The following is a 13,073-nucleotide window of genomic DNA, read 5'->3' on the forward strand; positions in this document are numbered from 1 at the left end:
AGGGAGAGATTTACTCTTTTTTTTTTTAAAGGAATTCACATATTCAACCTTATTCTAGAAAGATTTGATTAGGCTATATTACTTTTACCCTGTAATCCTGAGTTCAAAGATTCTGCTTCTAAGTAAGGAATATTTACCCCTTACATGTGATCAGATGTTGTAGAGGAGTTAGTATATGGGAAATCAGGGCAGCAGGTGGGTAAATAAGGACAGTGCTTCTGGTGCATTAATGAAGGCCGTGGGCAGGAAAAGAATTTTCATTTATGACTGCTCTGTAGCAATTCATTGTTTGGACAAAGGGTGAGTAATTCCATACTTTATGCCCCTCGCTGGCAAGCAAAGAGATCACATTTTATGAATTTGTTATCCTAATGAACACAGAATAATTAAAATGGAACTAAGAAAATTTTAAATATGTAAATTACATATTTATAGGTAGCCATAAAATTCAGAGTAGAAGTAAATTCCATTCTGACTGCAATTTTTTTCTACTCATGTCTATCTTCTTCCACCACTGTGATTTTTGTTTTTACAGTCAAAATTGTCACTTGAAAAAGGTCCTTACAAACTTACAAAAGGTCCTTAATAACCAAAAAAGTCACGTGAGTCACACACTGGGTTTCCAATTCGATGTTTTGGAAGATCACGCACATTTGGACACTCCTTACTGGCTCCCCTGAAGCCAGAGGAGGAGGGGCTGGCAATTTTAAGCTGTGAAAGATGGCTTTAAAGGTGGACAGTGTGGTTGGTTGAAGGGGCTTTTCTGGACAGGAGTTGAGGAAGAGAAAAGGTCAAGGAAAGAGAGAAGGAAGTGAGATTTGAAGAAGGAAGTGAGATTTCTAAATGCTGGTTGGAGACTGTAGGATGGTTCCATTAGAGGGACGTACCAGGAAAAACCTGAGGCCCCTCTGAGTCCCAGGTCAAGTACCAAGTGAGATATATTGGAATCCCCACATGGTTCTAAATGTGAATTTCCTCTTAACTATCTGAATCCTACATTCTCAAGCACGCCCAAACTCAAGACAGGAGTTGGCAATTAAATTCATCCACCCACAAGAAAATGAAAACAAGGAGTAAGAAGCTGTGATTAAGCTATAGAACTAAATTAAGCAACTGTGGTGGTGTGGTATAGGATAGAAGGTAAAAGTTAAGGTTTATAGCTAACGGCAAGGGTGGGTGCCGGGGGAGAGGAAAGGAGAGGACAGAAGACTTTTCAAAGTGCTAATTCCTTCACTTTTCCCAGCAATGGGTCATAGGATATTATCCAAAGTTTAAAAAATTATATATTTCAAATCATTATAATTTCAGTTTTTCCTAATTTTTTAAAAATTCTTTTTTTTTAAACCCCACATTTGTTTATTTATTTATTTTTTTTGGCTGTCTTGGGTCTTCGTTTCTGTGCGAGGGCTTTCTCTAGTTGTGGCAAGCGGGGGCCACTCTTCATTGCGGTGCGCGGGCCTCTCACTATCGTGGCCTCTCCCGTTGCGGAGCACAGGCTCCAGACGCGCAGGCTCAGTAGTTGTGGCTCACGGGCCTAGTTGCTCCGCAGCATGTGGGATCTTCCCAGACCAGGGCTCGAACCCGTGTCCCCTGCATTAGCAGGCAGATTCTCAGCCACTGCGCCAGCAGGGAAGCCCAAAGTTTTCCCTAATTTTTTGACTTTAGAAGAATCTTCCGATAATTTCTTATTTTGAGAAAATACCAAGTTCACCAATTATTTTCATTTCACTTCAGTTCTATTCTGTTAAATTCAAGTAAAGTTCAATCTCATACTTCTTATTTAAAGATAACATGTATAATATGACACATATTTCATTTTATATCCTTTTGATTCCTCTCATTCTATTACTGTAGAAATACATAGATGTCTAGAATAGCATCTGGCAAATACTAATGATGGTGATTTCTGAGCGATAGTATTCTGAGTAGTTTTTATTTCCTCTTATTTTTCTAGTATTGCTTTTTAAATTAAAGAAAACCTATGTTATTTTTACAAAAACAATAAAATCATGATTCTTTCAAGGTAACGAATGTGTGACCAAGGTATTTTCTGTTTGTCTCCATATTCCAAAACAAACCACAAGTTTGTAACTGCAGAGGGTGAAAGAAAAATCTTGGAAGTATGATAAAGAACCAATTAAGAGTCAGATAATTTTAAAAAATGGTGAGGTAAACAGATGAAATTTCAGAGGGAGTTAAACAAAGTCCTCTTGTTTTCTTGGACCATATTTTCCTGTCTCTGTAACAGCAAATTTATGCCACATGTTATTCAAGTTAATTCTTCTCAACCTTAATATAAATGTCTCAAACACTCATTCATGTTTTACGTATAGACCTCCCGTCGTTTAAAATTAAGTCTTTGAATATGAAACCTTAGAGAGACTAAAATTTTAAAAAAGAATGTGGTTGGTCAAAACTGTTTCCGTTAGCTTAACCAGCCTTTCATTTAGCTCCTTTTGTGAGAGTGTGGACTTAATGAAAGAATCCCTAATAAAGAGCCTGAAAGGCTGGGTGAGCACACCAGCTTCTACAGTCTTTCTCTGTTAATTCATCTGGTCATTAAGATGGCAGGAACCCAGGATGGACCTAGAGATTGTCATACTGAGTGAAGTAAGTCAGAAAGAGAAAGAGAAATATTGTATAATATCGCTTATATGCAGAATCTAAAAAAATAATAATACAGATGAACTTATTACAAAACAGAAACAGACTCACAGACTTAGAGAAGGAACCTATGGTTACCGGGGGGAGGGTGGGGGGGAAGGGATAGTCAGGGAGTTTGGGACTGACGTGTACACATGTCTACATTTAAAATAGGTAACCAAAAAGGACCTACTGTATAGCACAGGGAATGCTGCTCAATATTATGTAACAACCTAGATGGGAAAAGAATTTGAAGAAGGATACATGTATATGTATATGAATCACTTTGCTGCACACCTGAAACTAACAGAATATTGTTAATCAACTATACTCCAGTATAAAATAAAAAGTTTTAAAAAAAAAGATGGCAAGAACCCAGAAAGCAGAAAATAAATTCTCTATCAGTTTTTCTTCAATTCAGTCAAGTGGGAATTTGTTAGATAGATAAAAATGAATGTTCTAGCACTTCTAAGAACAATTGGAAAACAATTTTGAAGCAACAATCCACAACTGGGTAGTGTATTGTGCGAGAGTGAATTAGAGGGTAGTACCAACACTTCAGCTCTCCTAATGGTGGAGTCCGTTCTTGAAATGCTACACTGTAATTCAGCTTCTGGGGGAAAATAAGCCTGTCAGTTCTGGGGCTCCACATGGTGTGTTACAGACTTAATTCATTTGTCTTAATGCCTAGCTAAATCCTTCATCTTCAAATATTAGCCTAAATATTACATTATCTAGCACACTTTTCCGTGGCCTCCCCAAGTCTGGGTTCCATGACCTGCCTAGGTGGTCCTTTAACTTTCCTCACCTGTGCTCTCCTGATGGTGCTCACACATATTACAATGGCCTGACCGACCCTGACTGACCCCCACCCCCACCCCCCAACTCCACCATCCAAGGTTTGACAGCAGGGATCCTAACCAGCTTCCTGTGTAGCCCTGGTATCTCGCCCAGCTCCAGGTATATCATGTGCTCAATAAATGACTGTTGGTTAGTGTTGCCAAATCCACTACAAAGTCATGACTATTCTGAGGAGGAACTTTCTGAAAACATGAGGACTTAAGGTTCTCAGTGAGAGGGGGTATACAAATGATCAAGTTAGTTCGTTGCAAGGACGTTCAATACTGAACACACTTCATAGGGCTGGGGGCCAGCAATTCTGATCATGCCAAGGACTCGACACCCTGGTCCCCCGGCCCACCCTCACCAAAAAAGGGAGATGGAGAGAAAGAGGATAATTATATGAGGAACTTAATACATGCTTAAAAGGAAGTAGACACTTCGCCTGGGATAAGGATTAGTTTGGTCTAAATGCAAAAGGAAATAATTATCCAAAGCCATGCTGTGTAACTGAGAACATTTTGTCATCATCTGGGATAGTGGTGGAAGAAAGGGCTTGAGAAGTGGCAAGCTTTGTTTTGTCTTGTTTTAGTAAGTTTGGAACCTCTATTACATGTTGACTACACAGCCCAAGATCTTCCAGGATAGGCACAATTTTGGATATTATGTCCTGTTGTTCATGTAGAACATTAAAATACCCTCTAAATATAGACATTTAGACATACAAACTACTGTCTAAATGTCTCTTATACCTAGAAGGTGTGCAAAAAAACATTTAGCCTTTATTTTCAGGTTGAAAAATATCACTATTATCCATATTTTTGCAATGTTTTTCCTTTCCATTATGTATCTGGAATCCAATAAACTATAAATTAATGCCACCGAATGTGAAATTCTAAGTGTGATGTGGGTATTTCAGAACTCTATACCCAAATAAACCATCATAGGAAAAATAATTCATTGATGTTTAAGAAACAGAAGCTTCAAAAAAAAATCTCTAGAAAAAAAAAGAATCAGAATTGGCAATTCAGTTATGCTTAACAGACATAGACCTCCCCCCATCCTTAAAGACCATGGGCCCTGCAGTCAAGGGAACCTGTGGACCCAACCTCTCACCTGCACTTTGCCTGCTCCTGGATTAGCTTAAAATTCCAGGCACCTGACTTTTTATTTCCATTAGACAGGGATTAGAGATGTCTTAATAATCTAGAGATTTCCCAGGTATAAGATTTTCTTTCCTGCAAAAATTTTAAAACATGGGATGGCAGATAGGCACAAAACATAGAACAGGAAGGGCTCGAGGAAGGAGCAAGGAGTGATTCTCCAGGCTTCTCTCCTGCACCCACATTCAGGCTGAGGGCACTAGATGTTTCCATTTCCACGGGATGATCCCAGCATTCATTAAAGCTCTGATTTTAGATTATAGGTAATAGTTTACTACAAAGCCAGCCAGTAGCAGAATGAGATGTCGGGGGAGGGCGAGGGGGACAAAGACCCCGCTCCCAAACGATGTGAATGTTTGTGGAGCAGGGGAATGGCAGAGAGCCCCGCCCAGGGACCTCTGGTCTCATCCTTCCCAATGAATAACAAGGATTGGACGTCAGGTGTGCGCACACTGCCGCTTAGGAGCCTGTGTGAATGACACCCAGGACTGGGGCTTCTACAATTCCACACGCTGATGTGTGTACAAACAAGAACCTGGATAAACCAGGAAAACACCTGCTAGTCTTACTAAAATGAGAAAAGTTAGAAGCTCAGAAATGTCTCCCTCACTCTGAAAAAGCATGAACAGCAGGTGACAAAGGTTTATCAAGGGCGGCGGGTGTTCTTTCCATCGGCTCCCCTGTGTGACTCCCCAGCAATCAGGCAGGGGAGGCGGGCATCAGGCATGAGACAGGCACAGAGAAAAGTGACATGGAGATGCTCACTCCAGTCTTACTCTAAGAGTTTGCTACGCTTTCACACGGTGAACGAGCCCAAATCTTCTAATCAAACGGGGCTGGAACAACTGGGAATCCATCCCAACAAAAATTAATTTGAGATCATAGATCTATGTGTAAAAAGGAAAACACTAAAAACAGACCGTTCCAAAGGCAGTGGAGGGGCTCAAGGAGGCAGAGCCGTAGCTGGGAAAGGCTCACTGCTCAGGCTCTGATGCAGGCCCAGAGGACCAACAGAAACCTGCATCCCCTTCCTGGTCAACGCACTAACACACATGCCTTCAGCAGAAGTGAGCAAAAGAAAGGCCTCCCACAAAGCACTGAGCGTGGTCCATGCTCAGGAAATGTTGGCTACTGTTACTCTTTTCTTGTCGGCAAGTGCTGTATGGAGGGGAACTTGCCAGCCTGATCGATGCAGCATCGTGAGGACATGAGCTCATGACAAGGTGACTGAGAACAAGAGGAATATCATACAAAACCAGAGGAGGTTTGACTTCACTCTTTTGTAACAATTCTCACTTGAAAATGGGCTGTTTCAAGTAGATTTTGCTCCCCTCAGCGTGCTTCATGCATTCTGGATGTAGCCAGGCTAATTAGCCTGGACCTTCGGCACCAGCCAAAGTCACCCACCTTCGCGATTCCAAAGATACACAGTAGCCCAAAATGTTTCACCTGAATCCCACAAACCTTTAGATTTAACTTCCAGTTTGAAGTAAATAGAGGGATGAGAGGCACAAAATCGATGATATTATAAGGAAGGAAACAATCCAAAATGAGGGACGTTCTGCAGGACACACAATGGATCAACGTTCTTGCTTAAGTCTAGCATCATGAAAAGATTCTTTAAATGCTAGATTAAAAGAGATTCAAGGGATATGTCAACCACATATGATGCATAATCTTGGACAGAATTTTGAATGGACACTTTGGGGGACATTTTGAGGACAACTGGAGAAACTAGAACATGGGATATAAGGTAAAGATAGGATAAACATTTACTGACATGAAAGGGTAGCTTGTATTAACTGAAAAATGTCACAAAGAGCAAATTAGCATTGCTCATTTGGTGAAACTGCACACACAAAAATATCTGGAAGGATAAATGATAAGGAATCGACAGTCCTAATTTGGAGAAGGTCAGTATACAATGTTTTCTTTTTGTTTGTTTAATCTGTATTTCTTCTAAGATGTACGTATGTTGATTTTATAATAATAACAGGTTATTTTTAATTTAATAAAGACCCGATTCTAAAAGAAGGCATCACAAAGGAGGTGAAAATTCACGGGGGGAAAATGGTGTGTGTGATCAACATAACTGGGTCTTCCTGATGCTCACTGTTGCCTGGCCATGGGGTTAAGTGTGGGAAACACACACACGCACACACTGAGGTGGGGTCCAGGGAAAAGAGGAAACATTTAAAAAATACCGTGGTCAATTCTGTCCACCACACTACTCGGTACACATATGACCCCTGCTGGGCTTCTCCACGTGAGATCCACAAACTCCTAGAAGATCCATGGACCCTGAGATCAGCATTCAAAGTTTGTGCCAGAATAGCAAGGAATCCAACCAAAGAAGGTTAAGAACTACTGCCCCCAAATATTATCTATGTTGCTTTTTTTTTTTTTTTTTTTTTGCGGTATGTGGGCTTCTCACCGCCGCGGCCTCTCCCGTTGCAGAGCACAGGCTCCGGACGCGCAGGCCCAGCAGCCATGGCTCACGGGCCCAGCCGCTCCACGGCACGTGGGATCCTCCCGGACCGGGGCATGAACCCGCGTCTCCTGCATCGGCAGGCGGACTCCCAACCACTGCGCCACCAGGGAAGCCCTATGTTGCTTTTTAATAGTGGGTTCTTGAAAATGCTCTTTCAATTCCAGAAGGTCTAAGAGAAGAAGGATGCGTAGGGTGACTAAACCTTCTAATCCAAGTGACCCTTTTGCTCCTGGGTTACGCCATCACTTTCCGCAGCTCCTAGTGGCTCCAGGAGGACAGAACATACAAGATCTAAATTCAGGATAATAAGTTTCTCAATGGCCCCCAGAGCCGCCAGATACTGCTACCAGCTGGGACACGCAGGGGATAGCAGGACTTCAGGTTCCCACACCCGAAACACACTGGGACTTTTCCCTGAGTCATCTCAGTCCTTAGCATTCCTCAGAGAATCACAGTGAATGAGAGAGCCCTGATTTGATGGGATACATTAACTACCTGGAAGGCAAGATGTCAGAAATTTGGGAAAGTACAAGTGAATTCAGGGGTGAGTGAGAGGAAGGACTCTTGCTTTTCTTTGGAAGTTTCAACTGAGAGGATTAGCTTCTAAACATCAGGCTGCAACCTCTGAAATGCCAGGAATTCAATAAATAAGCTACTGGAGTCAATGTCTCTTATTAAAAATGGATCCCACAGGACCTCGATCAGTTGACTGGATAGCAAAAGAGAAAGGAAGTCTGGGCTGCTGTCTGTCATAAATAGTTTTGTTAAAAACAACTATGGTCAGACTCCCAGCAATATCAAGCCTTTTCGAGCAAAGCCCATTACGCTTAAAAAAGTAACTTCCACCCACCCCCAAATCACGTTCAAAGACCAACCACTCTCTCAAAGGCAAGTGTTTGTATCTGAGCTCCAGTGACAAGAAGTCCCCTGGCTCAGCAGGACCAGGACGGATTGAGCGGTGTGCCTGGGAAGGGCAGAATGTGTGTGTGTCACGCGGGGTGGAGTCTGTTCCTAGAGAGCCTGGGGTTGGGGAGGGTTAAGCTGGGACAGGAAGCCCAGCGTTCGAGCAGTGCGTGCCACCCACGCTACTGCAGACCTGGAAGTGTCGTAGCAAGTCAGCAGGTTATACTTATAGGAATATTCCTGTTCTTTGACATCCTTTAAAGTTAAGTGTGTTTGATATTCCTACGTCAATTTTCTTTACTGTCAAGACTGGGCACTATCTTTCCCTCCCACTGTATTGCTCAGTTGTGTGGGGTTCTGGGGAACAGAAGATCCTGCAGTTGTCATATTCTCAAAATACTCTGAGGAAGAAAGGTGAGAAATGGAGAGGAGCATCTTCAAATGCCTGGCAAGAATGGCTGGGCAGGCAGGCGTGGTAAAGAGTATTTTGCAAAATATAAAATGAATAACATAAACAAACAAAGCAAAATAAAAAGAGAGTTGATTCCCGATAAGCTGGAAAAGAGGCAAGACATCATGATAGAATTTAAGAGTTTGTTGAATGATGGGGATGACAGAGCCCTAAGCTTGATGGTCTAAACCGGGGGTCCCCCAACCCTGGGCCGAGGACTGGCACCAGTCTGCAGCCTGTTAGGAGCCGGGCTGCACAGCAGGAGGTGAGCAGCGGGCAAGCGAGCAAAGCTTCATCTGTGTTTACAGCCGCTCCCCATCGCTCGCATTACCACCTGAGCTCCACCTCCTGTCAGCATTATGGTGAGTTGTGTAATTATTTCATTACATATTACAATGTAATAATAAAAGAAATAAAGTGCACAATAAATATAATGCGATTGAATCATTCCAAAACCATTCCCCGCCTCCTCCCGGTCTGTGGAAAAACTGTCTTCCATGAAACTGGTCCCTGGTGCCAGAAAGGTTGGGGACTGCTGCTCTAAACTTAAGCATTGGAAACGCCAAGTGTTAGATTAAGAGAAAGTGACAAAAGCATTCAAAAAGCCAGCTCCTAGGAGTCTGGATAGCTAGTTGGGATCTGATTGTTTTAGTTCAAATAGAATATTGCTCCTCTGCTGGGTCACCTCGATGCTGAGCAGGAGATGGGGAAAACCAACACAGGCAGGAGTTCGGTGACTTGCTGGCAGTCCAGAGCTGGGGCACTATTGTTCTTCCAGACCCCAGACAAAAAAAGTTCCAGTTACCTGCACAGGGCACTGGGTAAACAACCAGATGGCTGTGCTGGTTTTTGGAACCTGGTTCCTTCAATCCTCTCAGAAGGCCTCACCGGAAGACCTTTCCAGATTCTTTGCTACAGCGTCTGCTGCTTCCTTTGCATTTAGAGAGAGCACAAGAGACCCAAGGGGAAGCTTCTCTGGTGACATGTCAGATATTCAAGCCATATACATACCTCATCTCCATGCATATTTGCCACGTATTTGAATTCTGGAATCCCGATTCTGTGTTCCTTTGGAAAGCGTCCCACAATAAGAACCCACAGGTTTCTGCCTTTACAGGGAAGAAGAGTATAGAAAAATGAGTTGTCTTTTGAAATGACGAAGGAACTCTGGGAGAATGAGAACAGTGAATAAATGATGCTGCTTCTCCCACCTGATGAATGTTTCACAACCACCTCAGTTCATGTGACTAACGCTTCCTTGCTTAAAACACTTTTAGTTTCCAAAACCCTTTCAATTTAGCACAAATATTTAAGTTCTTGTTATAGAATGTGACTTTTTAAAATCGAAGACTTATTAGGCTATGTAGATCTTATTTTTCCAAAATGTTTATATAGTTTGCTCTGAGTTTCTGGTGCTTTATAGAAGCGATCTTGCTAGTTCACACAATTACACAAAATTATTACTGATAGTTGATAGGGAGGGTGCCATAACTCAGTGCAAGGAACGTGAAGAAAGCAACAGCAAGAAAATATGTAACTCAGAAGGGAGATTGTTTTTACAGTAAATCCTGAGTCTTGTCATATTCAAATGCTCATGTAACACAGCCTCTCAGCAATGAGTGTCCTTGATGGGCATGAGTCCTGCCATGTAAGCCGGAAAGCACACGCCATCCTAACAATGCCTCAAGGGAAACTTCTAAGTCCTAACTCTGCCATAAATGGTGTGATTTGGGCAAGGGAGGACAGAGACTCAAGATTGTTGAACATCTGCTCTGGGCAGATGTTACCATTGCATCTCTGGTTCACGTTACCTGAGGCAATCCCTTGTCCTGACCCAGGGAGATGAATTTTTAACCGGACTTTACAAATGAAAACACTGACCTTCAAAAAATATTAAATAAACTGCTTATGATCACACAGCCAGTAAGCACAGCCAAGACCTGAATCCTGGCCTATGTGACTCAACTCTAGGGCTTCTGCCACTAATGAAGACTGCCTGTCTCTCAAGAAGGTTGGTGTCCTAATCTGTAAAATGAAGAGGTTTCTTTCGATTCTAAAATCATCTGGCTCTTTTAATACAAACACTTTAAAATTAGAGATTGGGTAAATATTTGATATCTAGCACCTAGATACAAAGTTCACATATCTGTGACAACTAAGCCTTCTGTGGAATTCAAGAACCCAGGAAAGGAGTTTAACAGCAGCTCGTGGGCTAACGTTGAGCAGATTTCTGCAGAATTTCAGGTGTAGTTCCTTCAATCTGGGGGGGTCCAATGGGCTGGGGAATACCCAGTTGCCATAAGGAATCCAGGGAGAAGCAGATACTGGACTTGTCTTTTTCATCATTTATTGTTTTTTTAGAAAGGGTTTTTTAAAATAAATTTATTTTATTTATTTTATTTTGGCTGTGTTGGGTTTTTGCCACCGCATGCGGGCTTTTTCCCAGCTGCGGTGAGTGGGGGCTACCCCTCACTGAGGTGTGCGGGCCTCTCACTGCGGTGGCCCCTCCCGCTGCAGAGCACGGGCTCTGTGTGCACAGGCCTCAGCAGTTGTGGCACGCGGGATCAGTAGTTGTGGCGCACGGGCTTAGTTGCTCTGTGGCATGTGGGATCTGCCTGGACCAGGGCTCGAACCTGTGTCCCCTGCATTGGCAGGTGGATTCTCAACCACTGCGTCACCAGGGAAGCCCTCACCATTTATTCTTAATTTATTCTAACAATTATAGGGAAATTCGTCTTGACAGGGTGATGCTTTAAATTTAGTAACTGCAGAAATTGTCAGAAAACACCCCCAAAAGGCAGTCTATCTGATAGGTGCCACCTGTTCAGTGCAGCACGCTCACATCATTCATTTACACATCCATTTATTTAGTACCACTATATCCAGGCATTTAACCAGGTGATTAGACCCTACAAATAAGTCACACTCTATGCCCAGTGAGTTTCTGGTCTAGTGGAGAACAGCAGCGTGCAAACATCATTACACTAGACTGTGACATATACGACCTTAGAGTGTGTATAAGGTACTGCCGTGGCTGTAGAATAAACGAGGAACTTTTTCCAAGGAGTGGGATCACATAAAGCTTTACAGATGCAGGGTTTTAGAGCTGACTTCTAAACCGAGTTCTGAAGAATGACTCCGAGTTAGTCACGTGGACAAGTACAATCCATCCAGTGATTTCCCGCCAGAACTGCTGCATCAACCAGAACCTTTCATCCCCAATAGTACCAATTCTCAGGTCATCTAGGGCTTCAAATCTACCAAGTTAATATTTTCACGTGAAGCAAGGGAGAGGTTTTTCTGAGCTTTTTTTCTATTAATCTTGGCTCTTTAGGTTTCCTCCTGGGGAATTCTTTTCTGTAGCTATTAATGCTTTTAAACCTAGAATAACCACAGATTTATACAGAATATGGCCTAGTTCCCTCACAGACAAGGGAAAAAATTCAGTATCATCTCAACATAATGTTTACTAGTTGTTATATTTCTAACTCTGCATTTGCAACAGCTGACCTGTAATATAAAGGATAGTGTAAGACAAGAAAAACCTGACTTGACATGGGTATCCAATATTATTTGGTTTAAGGAAGGAGGGAAATCAAACCAATAAAACCTAAGTGAAGAAGTACTTAGGTGGTAACTCGATCTCAATTTTGGCTCGAATGGCCCCTAAGTAAACCTCAAGATGAGAAACTTATTTTGAATAACCTCCATGGCACAAAGTCTGAGAATGAAAACCTGTAGATATTCACCAGGAATGACAAGCCTCATGAAGTTTTTTAACCAGCCTCTCCAATGAACACTGATATTTACTCTGGCTTAGACCAGAGTAAATGCAAAAAGGACAAACTATTGAGTTTTCACAGCTTGATTGCCAAGGTGAGGGTAATTTAAATAAGATTTTTTTTCTGCCAAGGTTGGACAGGCTGCCTTTATTCTCAAAGTTCCTGCTAATACCAGGTGTGCTCAAGAGCTCTGAAATGCTCGGCCACTTACTCTTCACTACGAAGTAAACAAAACCTGGATTCCAGGATTTCAGTATCTATATCCAGGAACCCACTCAGAGCTTGACACAAAGCCCAGGGCTTTGACATGGTGCCCAACTGAGTTTGCTTGTAGGACCAGGAAAAGTCTTACAATTCAGAAGGCTTCACAAAGATCCACAAGGCAAGGAAACAACGCTCTAGGCGTTCAGGAGAAAGTAGAAGGAGAAGCTTGGTAAATGAAGTACAGCTTCAACAGGTAGAAATGGGAGGAGTGTCATTCTCACATCAGAATTGCCTGGATCCTTGGAAAAACACCAATCCCTGAGCCCCATCTCCTAAATCAAATTCTAGGGGGAGGGCCCCAAACCTGCACCTAACAGGCTCCCTTGGTGATTCTGAGGCCCATTAAAGTTTGAAAGCTGCTGATATTGAGGCAGTGAATATCCAGATAGATTTGGGAGGCAGTGGATCTTGAGGTAAAATCATCTCATTTTCCACATAATCATGAACATGTTTCTATATTAACAAATATACTTTGACTACATCTTTTTAAATGGCTGCTTAGTATTTTATTACACAAATGCAGTACCATTTATTCA

The 13,073-nt window shown here is 42.3% G+C and overlaps 1 protein-coding gene across 1 annotated transcript in view; it reads right to left on the reverse strand.

The window, feature by feature from the left end:
* CPM (carboxypeptidase M) overlaps nt 1–13,073 on the reverse strand; it is a 92,154-nt gene that overhangs the window by 38,232 nt on the left and 40,849 nt on the right. Inside the window, exon 3 of the mRNA XM_082636826.1 lies at nt 9,503–9,600. Coding sequence (XP_082492952.1) covers nt 9,503–9,600 — 98 coding nt within the window. The remainder of the gene's footprint in view (nt 1–9,502; nt 9,601–13,073) is intronic.

This window comes from Mesoplodon mirus (assembly GCF_964341445.2).
Source record: "Mesoplodon mirus genome assembly, chromosome: 11".
Classification (NCBI taxonomy): domain Eukaryota; kingdom Metazoa; phylum Chordata; class Mammalia; order Artiodactyla; family Ziphiidae; genus Mesoplodon; species Mesoplodon mirus.